The sequence below is a fragment of the Musa acuminata genome, chromosome BXJ1-3, assembly GCF_036884655.1.
Source record: "Musa acuminata AAA Group cultivar baxijiao chromosome BXJ1-3, Cavendish_Baxijiao_AAA, whole genome shotgun sequence".
Taxonomy (NCBI): Eukaryota; Viridiplantae; Streptophyta; class Magnoliopsida; order Zingiberales; family Musaceae; genus Musa; species Musa acuminata.
The window spans coordinates 37,096,809-37,108,863 of record NC_088329.1 but is presented as its reverse complement, the minus strand read 5'-3'; the positions used below and the strand labels follow the sequence as shown (position 1 = coordinate 37,108,863).

At 36.6% G+C, this 12,055-nt stretch overlaps 1 protein-coding gene across 1 annotated transcript; it reads right to left on the bottom strand.

Moving 5' to 3' along the window:
* Positions 1–1,144: 1,144 nt before the first annotated feature.
* Positions 1,145–11,363, bottom strand: LOC103979356 (cytochrome b-c1 complex subunit Rieske-4, mitochondrial). The gene is made up of 2 exons (XM_009395473.3): positions 11,049–11,363; positions 1,145–2,029 (listed from the first exon to the last, which is right to left on the bottom strand). The coding sequence occupies exons 1-2, from the start codon at positions 11,230–11,232 to the stop codon at positions 1,389–1,391; spliced, it is 825 nt and encodes a 274-aa protein (XP_009393748.2). The 5' UTR covers positions 11,233–11,363; the 3' UTR covers positions 1,145–1,388.
* Between the last annotated feature and the right edge of the window lie 692 nt (positions 11,364–12,055).

Here is a 12,055-nt window from a genome sequence, read left to right as displayed (position 1 = left end):
GGATTATGTTTTGTAAACTTTGAAATCATGAAATTTCTATAATTTCTTGAAGTACAAGGTGCCTGCCATAATGTTTTTGGTTCGTCTTTCTGTGTTGTCTTATGTTTGCTCATTTGTCATATGGAAGATCTGAAATTGATCTCTACTTAATCGATTTCGGTGGAATAGAGATATATAGGATATTTCAGCAGAAATGTATATTTTTTCCTGCCTTTTTTATTCTGAGGAAATACTTTTGGTGGAAGTTAGCTTCTATTTTGCTAAGCCTATGTTGTAAATACTTTTGTCCTTGCAACTTGCCATACAGGCCCTTTTTAGCGTCATCCATCCATATTTTTTTCTGTATTGTGCATCTATAAATCTACAGATTGTGTGTGATCAGAATGCCAACAGTTGACATTAATTTCATTGTTGTTACATAGAAAGTTGGGGAAAACAGGGAGATCTCAAAATAAATTAGCATTACTTGCAACTATCTTTTGCTGTGAACTCAAAGAAGTCCAGTTCCAACTCTACTCTAATACTCATTTTGAGAATCTTTTAAGCATGTGTGGTTTCTCTTTTAAGAATCTTACTGCTCATTAAAATCATCAACCAAAGAATGTGGACTCAAATTCATTTGTTTTTTTCCACACCTAAAACATTGGTTTAGTGATGACATAAGTGTCGTGTTTAATTGATAAAAACTTTGATAGATCAGATCATCATCCGATAAGTTAGATCTCATCTTCATCATTCATTTTTTAACCACCCCCCCCCCCCCCCCCGCCGCAAAAATTATATAGTGTCATCAATTTTTGTTGCTATAATTGTGGTTTCAATACCATGAGGTTATTGTGAATTTAAAAGGTAGTAGTGAGTTGATCGAGAAAAGATTAGCACAGAAATCAAGCGACTCGTTCAAAGCTAAATTATAGAGAGCTGAGTGATTCATAGGTTTTCGTCCTCGATGTTGCATTTGGATTCCAGAACAGATGGATGTCCTGATTGTGCTTATTGAGTTCTCTTCAAATGCATAGTAAGTTTCATACCTTAAGCATTCGAGGAGTTTGGAGTTCTTTATGATGCAGCAAACAAATGCCCAACAATCCACAAAGAACACAGTAGATTTACCAGCACAATGACTCAGAATTCTATGGTCCACTTCCTGAAACATGAAATTATTATAAATGTAATTTAAACAATACCAAACTCTAGCTCATGATACCAATTCATTTCATATGGTAACATAACATGATTTTACGTAGTAGCAACAAACAATTATTGACAGTTCAAAGCCAGAATAAAACTGGCGTCCAATTTATTTAAAAGGACATTGAACAAGTAAAAATTTATTTGAAGGATGAGAAGTTAGAGAACCACATCATCTACTCTCAGCCAGGATAATTTCATCCGACGAGTAATTTGTTCTCGTCCAAGAAGGTGTATGTTGGAACCTCTAGATTAAAAGGTGCTGGGCCTTTGCGGATCCTGCCAGAGACATCGTAGTGAGAGCCATGGCAAGGGCAAAACCAGCCTCCAAAGTCTCCGGCATTGGGTAGAGGAATGCAACCAAGATGAGTACAAACACCAACCACGATAAGCCACTCAGGGTTCTTCACCCTGGCCGAATCCTCCTGTGGATCACGAAGGGATGACACATCCACGCTGTTTGCCATCTTTATATCAGATTCAGTTCGTCGCCTTATAAAAACTGGCTTGCCACGCCACTTAACAGTCACTGTGTTCCCAGGCTCAATGTTAGAGAGATCAACCTCCAATGATGCTAGGGCAAGTACATCCTTGCTGGCAGACATGCTCAAAACAAACTTAAGAATCAGGAGGCGAAGCAAAGAGGCATAAACAAATCTCCCACCAGTCAAAACAAAATATGCAAATGCTCGTTTGCTAGGATCGCCTGGTGGGAAGCGCTCATGATTGTACTCGTCATAGACAATCTTAGAGGTTGGGTTCTTTGCAGCTGATACGGTGGCTGGAAGATCCACTAACCCCAGATCTTGATTTTGAGTAAGTGATTGAGTAGCAAGACCTGGATGATAAAAGGATCAGATAAATCTAGGCAATTCTTTATGATTATAAGCAAAAAGTGAAGACACTACAGCTCCTAAAAAGATTACTCAAGTGTCATGCAACAGTGACTAATATTACTATTTTACTACAAGCTTCAAAAAAGAGGACATTTACTACCCACTAAGGAAAGAATACAAGTATTATGATGCTCATCGAACATTACAAGAACATATGTGAGAAGTGTTATTGTAATTTTTTTCACCAGCTGTCAGCCAATTCTCAAATTACAATTAATCTTTCTGCTTCTAATATAGCAAGTAGTTCATGATCCAGTGAAATGATGCAGAAAATAAACACGCTTTTCGCATAGCTCAACCATCAAACAAGTGCACCACAGTTGCTCAGTCCCACACACTCATCAGATGCCATCGTTGATCAAATCGGACATATTACAAAACCCTAGATGAGTGTCTTTTATCCTTGATAAGCATCGAAAGTAAATGAAAAAAAGAGGGCAAAGAAATTCATCTCTGACAGCTAACGCCAAGTGTATACAAGCCAATGTATAACTTGCTTAAGGATTTAAGCAACTCAAAGCCTCATGAACAAAATCACAGAACAAAAAAGAGGCTGCTCATACATTTAGTCAGAATTAAAATACTGCACATTGCCTACTTTTCGATGTCAAATATTTTCTGGGCCACAATATAATGTAGTTATAAAAGAAACTTCAATACTGAGCTGAAGAAATATTGGTTGAAATAAAATACACCATCACGAGGGGAACAAAGCACACAGATATGGTCCATCAAATGACTAGATCCATGTGCAAACATAATCACAATTTAAATGCCTAGCACAGCGATGAAATGCCAAGAGCTGGATGTTGGCTTAAAAATAAGATTTGAGGAGCCCAAACGAATTAGTTATAGCTGCATTCAGAAATTTTAGCTGCATAGGAAATCCCAACAGCTCACTTGTACATAAGCTAGAAAGTACTGACTAGAAACTAAAAGATAGTCAAGGTCTCTGGCCAAAGGTCCTCCTAGATGAACCAAGATTAGTGCCTTAAAGCATAGTTTTATAACAACCAATCCTGAACTGGTGCTCACTCAACTTAATCATCTAAATCATAATTGTCCGAACAATCCCTCAGTATACCAGCCTTATCTATTTGGAGTCTGGATATCAGTCTCCAGACTGATATGAAATTGGGCAAAAAGATGATATGAAATTGGGTGGGAACGGGGGAGAAAAGAGCTAACGGGACGTGGGTACAGGCTGAATACTAATTTGCGTTCAGCAGTAGACAATGGATGGTAAGCATATAAAGCAAATGCCCAGTGGAGAACCATTACTAAATGAAATTGCTATTTCGCATAATAAATACTGCTTGGTACAGACTGGTTTGACACAAACTTTAAACCTTATATAACTATATATAAGAGCCTGTATCATCTAAAGCCGGGCCAATTACAGATTATTCTCTGTAGTTAGTTATGTTTAACATCTCGATCCCTACACTTTAAAAAGTTACATTAGGATCCCTATACTTACAAAAGTGAAACATTTAACCTCAATTCTCCTCCTGTCATCAATTTTATCAACGAAAAAAATCACACGTGTTGTCATGTGCAAAAAGGACACGAATAAAAGGAATAATTTCACTATCCTCATCCGTTATAAATTATTAATTTCACATAAACATCAGTGGCGTTGGTAAAAAGGGTTTTCACATAAACTTCTCCCCTCAGACTGTGCTATTGTTTCGGATAGCAAACCCAACGGTGGCATCAGTGGTGTGTAATGCCAATGGCATTCCAAAGGAGATCCGGGTGCCGCCTCCCTGTGAAGCACCGCTATCTTCCCCTCCCCTCCAGCTGTGTTATTGTTCCAAACGGCATACCGAGCGACGACGACGATGGTGCGCGAGGCCAATGGCATTCCAGAGGAGATCCGGGCGCCGCCTCCTCTGTGAAGAGCTATCTTCCCCTCCGGCTACGTTATTGTTCCGGACGACATACCCAGCGACTGCGTCGGTGGCGCACGAGGCCGATGGCGTTCCGGAGGAGATTCGGGCACCGCCTCCTCTGTGAAGCGCTATCTTCCCCTCCAACTTTCCTCCCCTCCGGCTGCACTATTGTTCCGGACGGCATACCCAAAGGATTAGTGCCTTAAAGAATAGTTTTATAACAACCAATCCTGAACTGGTGCTCACTCAACTTAATCGTCTAAATCATAATTGTTCGAAGTTCGAACAATCCCTCAAAATACCAGCCTTATCTATTTTGAGTCTAGATATCAATCTCCAGACTAATATGAAATTAGGCAAAAAGATGATATAAAATTGGGTGGGAAGGGGGGAGAAAAGAGCTAATGGGGTGTGGGTACAGGATGAATACTAGTTTGCATTGAGCAGTAGACAATGGATGGTAAGCATATCAAGCAAATGTCCGGTGGTGAACCATTGCTAAATGAAATTGCTATTTCGCATAATAAATACTGCTTGGTACAGACTGGTTTGACATATACTTTAAACCTTATATATGCATAAATAAGAGCTTGTATCATCTAAAGCCGAGCTAATTACAGATTACCCCATGTATTAACTATGTTTATCATCTTGATTCCTACACTTTAAAATGCAACGTTGAGATTCCTATACTTACGAAACTGAAACATTTAACCTTAATTCTCCTTACGTCATCAACACTATCGATGGAAAAAATTGCACGTGCTATCACGTAAAAAAAGAGCACGAATAAATGGGGTAAAAAAATAATTTCATTATCCTCATCTGTTTCAAATTAATTTCACATAAACTTCAACGACGTCGATAAAAAGGGTTTTCACATAAACTTCTCCCACCGACTGCGCTATTGTTCCGGACAGCAAACCCAGCGGTGATGTCGGTGGCACACGAGGCCGGTGGCGTTCCAGGCACCGCCTCCGACCTCTGTGAAGTGCTATGTATCCCTTTGTTTAATCCAATGATCTTGTGCACTTCTTAAGTTTTACTTGATATCTTAGAGCAGCATAACATTACAGGTCAAGAAGAAGCTTTTAGCACTTAAGCTTTACCGACCTCTGTGAAGCGCTATCCTCTCCTCCGGCTTCGCTATCCTCCTAGGCGACCTATCCAACGGTGGTGTCCGTGGTGCACACAAGGCTGGGGCTCTCCTGCTTTTGATCTACGATTCAAGTTAGGGTATATAATTAATGGTATAAATGAGGATGAGGTGTCAAGGCAAAGATCCTATTATTGAGTTGTCAAATGATAAAGACTTCAGTAAATGTCTAAATTTTTTTATTTTGAATTACTATGTTGAATGCAGATTTGTTGAATCATAGTTTAAATCACGGTTTTCAACACCTATTTAATTTGAATCACTGTGCTAAAAAAGTGATTGTTTGATAAGATAAGAAGAGTCAAATTCAAGTCAAAAATCAACTAATTAAAGGTCTAGCAAATGAATCAAACATTTCAAATAGGTAGTGAAATTACATGTATCAGAATGTTTCAATATACAATATGTATGTTTTGATGGCATATCCAGCCTTTTACTATATTTTGAACAAAAAAGACAAGAAAATGTCTCCCACGTACTTGTATTTGAAACACAACCAACAAGATTATATTGTATGATCAAATAAGGGTAACATGTGTTGCATTCTATCTTAATAATGTATATTAAGAACTTTTTTAAAATACTAGAACTAAGTATAAAATTTGCCAAAAATCCTAAAAACACTACCAAAGTGCTGATAGGTAATGCAATTCAAAAAATGAATTAACTCTTTCCTTTATGTCAAGGACTACTTGATCTACCACTATCAAGGAGCACACTTGATAAGAGCCACCATATGCGATAAAAAGACTACTGATAAAGCATCACTAATGAAGCTAAATGCATTTTGGTCAAGTTTATGCCAAGACATGATAAAAAAGGCCTAAACTAAGCCTTCTCTAGAAAAGTGGTCCACTTAATAATTAGATGTATAGAATGATAGATATTGTGATGAAAATTTTACAATTTATAGCTATATCTTTCTTATAGAATGTATAAAATTTTTATTTAATATATCAGCTGAGTTATCTTTACTTTTGTTACGTTGATGGTTTTTTTGTTGACTGTGAAAGTGATTTCACTGAGAGTAAGAATGAAGGGGATGAAATAGAAAAATGATTGGCAGATACAATAGTACAAGGGGAGATTGAGGAAACTGATCAACAACCTATGATTCATAAGGTAAACCTTACTCGAGTTATATATACATTGTACTAGCTTAGGCAATCTGCCGTCATATTATCAAAAGATGAAAAGGATAATAGTGATAGTGAAGATGCAACAGTTGGTGTCAAAGTGGATGACAAAAACAAAAATAAAATACAATATCCATACTTTGATGTTGGAGGTAACAAGAATAACTATGATTTTCAACTTGGAGTATATTTTGTTGATGCTGAAGAGTTTCATGTTGCGATCAAACAACATGTCATTTCTATTGGCAAACAACTCATATATATAAACAATGATAAGGATAGGATTATGGTGGTCAGCCAAGCTGGATGTAATTAGATAATATATGCATCGAAAATACAACAACAGGCAACTTTGTAAGTAAAAACTTTGAATGCAGAACATTCATGTAGGAGATCATTTGACAATCCTCTAGCTACAGTTAAGTGGTTGACCGATAAGTACTGTGATAAGATTAAAATGAATCCCACTTGGCTAACTAAGTCTTTGAAGGCAACAATCCAACAAGAGTATGCTTTGAATGTTCATATACACAAAGTGTATAAAGTTGCTTGCTTAAAGTCATGCACCTTGTAGCTCTCGCAGCTCTATAAAATAATTTCTCCAGTGCTAATCCCTTATGCTTCTTCTTAAAATTATTGTAAAAATGTTTCAAACAGAATCTGTGCTCAGCGCCAGGAAGCAAATGTGCAATGACCTCCAATATACCTTTTTATTTGTCGGTGATGAATGTCCACTCATCTGCACTGCTAACTAAGAAATTTAAATCCCTGACCAGTAAACCGATGAACCAATTTCAATGTATCATTGTTCTCCTTCTCAGCATATGCAAATGGATACATTTGATTATTTAGGTCAATTCCAACAGTAATCAATAACACACCTTTCGATGTAGAACTCAAATGATATCCATCAATGCCTATAATATGCCTACACTATAAGAATCTTTCCTTCAGTGCAGCAAATCAAATGTAAATTCTACGAAATATATCATTTTTCCTGTCAGATCTATATTTGATGACACATGTGCTCCTCGAATTTTTGTTATATATCTCTTGGCAATAATTCCATAACAAACCATATTCCTCCCTTTCAGTACCTGTGATCATTGACAATACTTCATTCTTCACTCTATACACTTTGTGTACATGAATATTCAAAATATACTCTTGTTGGATTGTTGCCTTCGAAGACTTAGCTGGTCAAGTGGGATTCATTCTAATCCTATCACAGTATTTATCGACCAACCACTTCACTGTATCTAGAGGATTGTCAAATGATCTCCCACATAAATGTTCTGCATTCAAAGTTTTTACTTGCAAAGTTATCCGTCCTTATATTTTCGATGCATATATCATCCAGTTACATCTAGCTTGACATACCACAATATCTTATCCTTATCATTTTTTACATATCAGAGTTGTTTACCCATAAAAATAACAGGTTGTTTGATCGCAACACGAAACTCTTCAGCATCAGCAAAACATATTCCATGTTAAAAATCATGATTATTCTTGTTACCTTCGACATCAAAATATGGATATTATATTTTACTTTTGTTTTTGTCATCCACTTTGACACCAACTGCTGCATCTTCACCATCACTATAATTCTCTTCTTCATCTTTTGATAATATGGCTGCAGATTGCTTAAGCTGGTCCAATGTATATATAACTCGAGTAAGATTTGCCTCATGAATCATATGCTCTTAATCAGTTTCCTCGACCTCCCCTTGTATTGTTACATCCGTCAACCATTTTTCTATTTCATCCCCTTCATTCTCTCTCTCATTGAAACCACTATCATAGTCAACAAAAAAACCATCTACAATAAGAAGAAAAAATACTATCAACGAAACAAAAGTACAGATAACTCAACTGACATTAAATAAAAATTCTATACATTTTATAAGAAAGATATAGCTATAAATTATAAAATTCTCATCACAATATCTATCATTTATACATCTAATCATTAAATATACCACTTTTCTAGAAGGCCTTTTTTTCTCATTGGCATAAACTTGATCAAAATACATTGAGCTTCATTATTGATGCTCTATAAGTAGCCTTTTTATTATATATAATGGCTCATATCAAGTGTGTTTCTCGATAGTTACAGATCAAGTAGTCCTTGACATATTCGACATAAAGAAAAGAGTTAATTCATTTTTTGAATTGCATTACCTATCAATACTTTGGCAGTGTTTTTAGGATCTTCGACAAATTATGTACTTTATTCTAGTATTTTAAAAAAGTTATTAATTTACATTATTAAGATAAAATGTAACACATGTTACCCTTATTTAATCATACAATATAAGCTTGTTGGTTGTGTTTCAAATACAAGTACGTGGGGTGCATTTTCCTGGCTTTTATGTTCAAAATATAGTAAAAGGCTAGATATGCCATCAAAACATATATGTTGTCTATCGAAACATTCTGATATGTGTAATTTTGCTCCCTATTTAAAATGTTTGATTCCTTTGTTGGACCTTTAATTAGTTGATTTGACTTGAATTTGTCTTTTCTTATCTTATTAAACAATCACTCTTTCAACACAGTGATTCAAATAAAACAGGAGTTGAAAACCATGATTCAACAAATCTGCATTCAACATAGTGATTCAAAATAAAAAAATTTAAACACTTATCGAAGTCTTCATCATTCAACAACTCAATAATAGAATCTTTGCCTTGACGCCTCGTCCTCATCTATACCATCAATCGTAGACCCTAACTCTCTCGAATCGTAAATTAGAAGCAGGAGAGTCACCAGCCTTGCGCGTGCCACTAACACCATCATCGGATAGGCCGTCCGGGAGGATAACGCTTCACAGAGGTCGATAAAGCTTAAGAAGTGCTAAAAGCTTCTTCTTGACCTGCAATGCTATGCTGCTCTAAGATATCATCAAGTAAAGCTTAATAAGTGCACAGGAACATTGGATTAAACAAAGGGATACATAGCGCTTCACAGAGGTCGGAGGTGACGCCCGGATCTCCTTTGGAACGCCACCGACGCCGCCGCCACTGGGTATGTCATCTAGAACAATAGCACAACTGGAGGGGAGGAAAGCTAGAGGGGAAGAGCTTCACAGAGGAGGCGGTGCCCAGATCTCCTCTGGTATGCCGCCGACTTCGTGCGCCACCAACACCACCACTGGGTATGCCGTCCGGAACAATAACATAATCGGAGGGGAAGGAAGTCGAAAGTAGGATGGGTTTAAAATCACAATTTTGTTTCCATCCTTTAGCCCAAACTTGTCACTAAAAAAGTTGTAGTTCTTTTCTCCCTGTATGTCCTCAACCCTCAAATTCTCTCAATCTAAGCAGATTATTAAGGATTACTATATAGCTAATGGTGTCTAGTGGCAATTAAAGAATATACTAATACTTAATAGAGAATCAGTTAATGTTATTAAAATTTTTTATGACAACAAAAAATGAGGGAACCAACATGTGATAAAAGGAACAAAAGTCCTAAGAAAGCCACCAAGACAATTGTCAACTTGTCCCATACTGGAGGTCATGATCTATTGACCTTAGCATTAGCATGAACATGGCAAAACTTCCATATGCAAGTCATGGAAACAACATTTTTGATTGGAAGGAAAATGTTGTCTACTTTAACACCAGTCCTTTCCAACCTAAAGACCCTGCATTTAGGGAAGTCTCGTGCACTGGGATCTTCCTCCATTTAGCTATTTACATAAAAGTAACAAGTCTATCTTATCGAGAAGAGCATCGCCTCAAAAGTTCAAATATAATTGTTATGATCATGTAGAAGATCATTTCTTCGTGTTTACTATATAAACAATGCTATTCTTAATAAGGGCCAATCCTGACATGACATCGGGCTCCCTTTTCTTCTTCCATGTATCTCAGCGTTCTCTTTACCACCTTAAATGACTATCACAGCCCAAAATTTACCATCGCCTAAACAACTAACCCCAAGATAAAACACAAACCTCAACATAAAAACTTTATAAAAGAAGAAAGACCAACTACATAAATCTTCCTTTTATTTCTAGAAAAATCTTCACAACTTACAGTTTCCTCTTTTCATCACATCTCCAGACAACAATATGTCCCCCCCTCCCCCTATCTTACCCCATCTACAAATACCAACCTACGGCTCCAACAGTTGCCTCAACCAAAGACTAAATTATGATCAATCAAACAATGCTTGCTTAGATATATGACAAAATTACTACTTCCTATTTCTAAGAATTGCTATTTCCCCCTTCCACAAAAGCCTACAGAAGTGATCTCAAACAATAATTGGCTGCACGATAAGACAGAAGGTGGGTTGACACAGAATAATAAATGATGGGCCAAAGTTTCTAAACCACATAAGAGAGCTGATCACAGAGAAACCAAGAGACTCTGCCATCAGGACATCAGAACATCACCAAAGTGCAAGAAAGGAACAGTTTCATGAGAAGAAAAGCAGCCCTTTTCAAGTCCTTAGTCCATTCACGGAACGCCATAAGCCAAAATAAATGTGCACATCAATCGGCTTTTTTGGATTCATTTATTAATCTGTGTTAATCATTGTGTTATTCACACAAATCAGCCAATCCTTAATCGAAAAGTTAATTAGGAGCCAATTTTTTTTTCTGTTTTCCAAAATACACACATAAATCCGTCGATCATACATATCTCCCTCTTCCAACAACAAAAACGAAGAAATAACGCCATCGATTCATTAGCTACGGGTCTTGACTCTTTTGAAGCAAATATGAAAAAGGATCTCATAGAAAGGAGGAATACTAAACCTCTGATAGACCGGAGAAGAACCGATTCAAAGTGGGAGCCGGCGGAAGGCACGACGTGAGATCTGGAATCGTCATCGGAAGAGGCGGCACCGGGGATCGGAGTCCGGGAGAGGAAGGTGGAGGAGGCGCAGCTGGGCCTCCAAGAGAGCGAAGCAGCGAGTCTTCTTCCGGCGACCCTCAGCATCGAATCAATCTCCTCTCTTCTCGTCTGATTTCGGTAGGGATACGATTCGCGCGAGGGTAAGACGAAGACGCGAGGAGTCAGATCAAGGAATCACCGCTTCCAGGGATGTGGCATATTTAACGTGGTTGATCGACCTGGCCGCTCGTGCCACCGATATGGACGGCTACAACGAGTGGCTCAGAAGTGAACATCAATTTGTTTCGCTCTACGCAACTGTGCATCGATTAAAGATTCGTAATTATATATTACCCCTAGTTATATTTAATATTTAATTATTATATTTTAAAAAATATATTAATATATTTATGATTATAAAAAAATATATTAATATCTTTATAGTTATAAAAATGAAACACGTAAGTTTAATATTAAAAATAATTTTAATATTTTAGTTGATGATACAAATGATGTGAATGATGATGATGCTGGGTCACGAGTGATTATTGTGGATGAGGAGAGCGATGACAATATGTGAGTTTTTATATTTTTGTTAGTAAAATTAACATCTAAATAGATAAATTAATATCAATATAAAATTTTAAAGTATAAAAATTAAGATATTAAATATAATTAATTACATAGAAAATACCATGTGATCATGGGTTCGATTCCGGTGTTTGAAATTTATTTTGATTATAATTAAAAAAATAAAAATTATTTAATTAAATTCGAAATACACAATGAAAAATTATTAATGAAAATTATATGATTTGAATTATACTCTCTCTTAGACTCTTGATCACTTTTCTTCTCCATCACTTCTTTTTGGATCTCTTTTATTTTACTTCATTGGAAGTTGCTTTGAAAAAATGGAAACATTGGA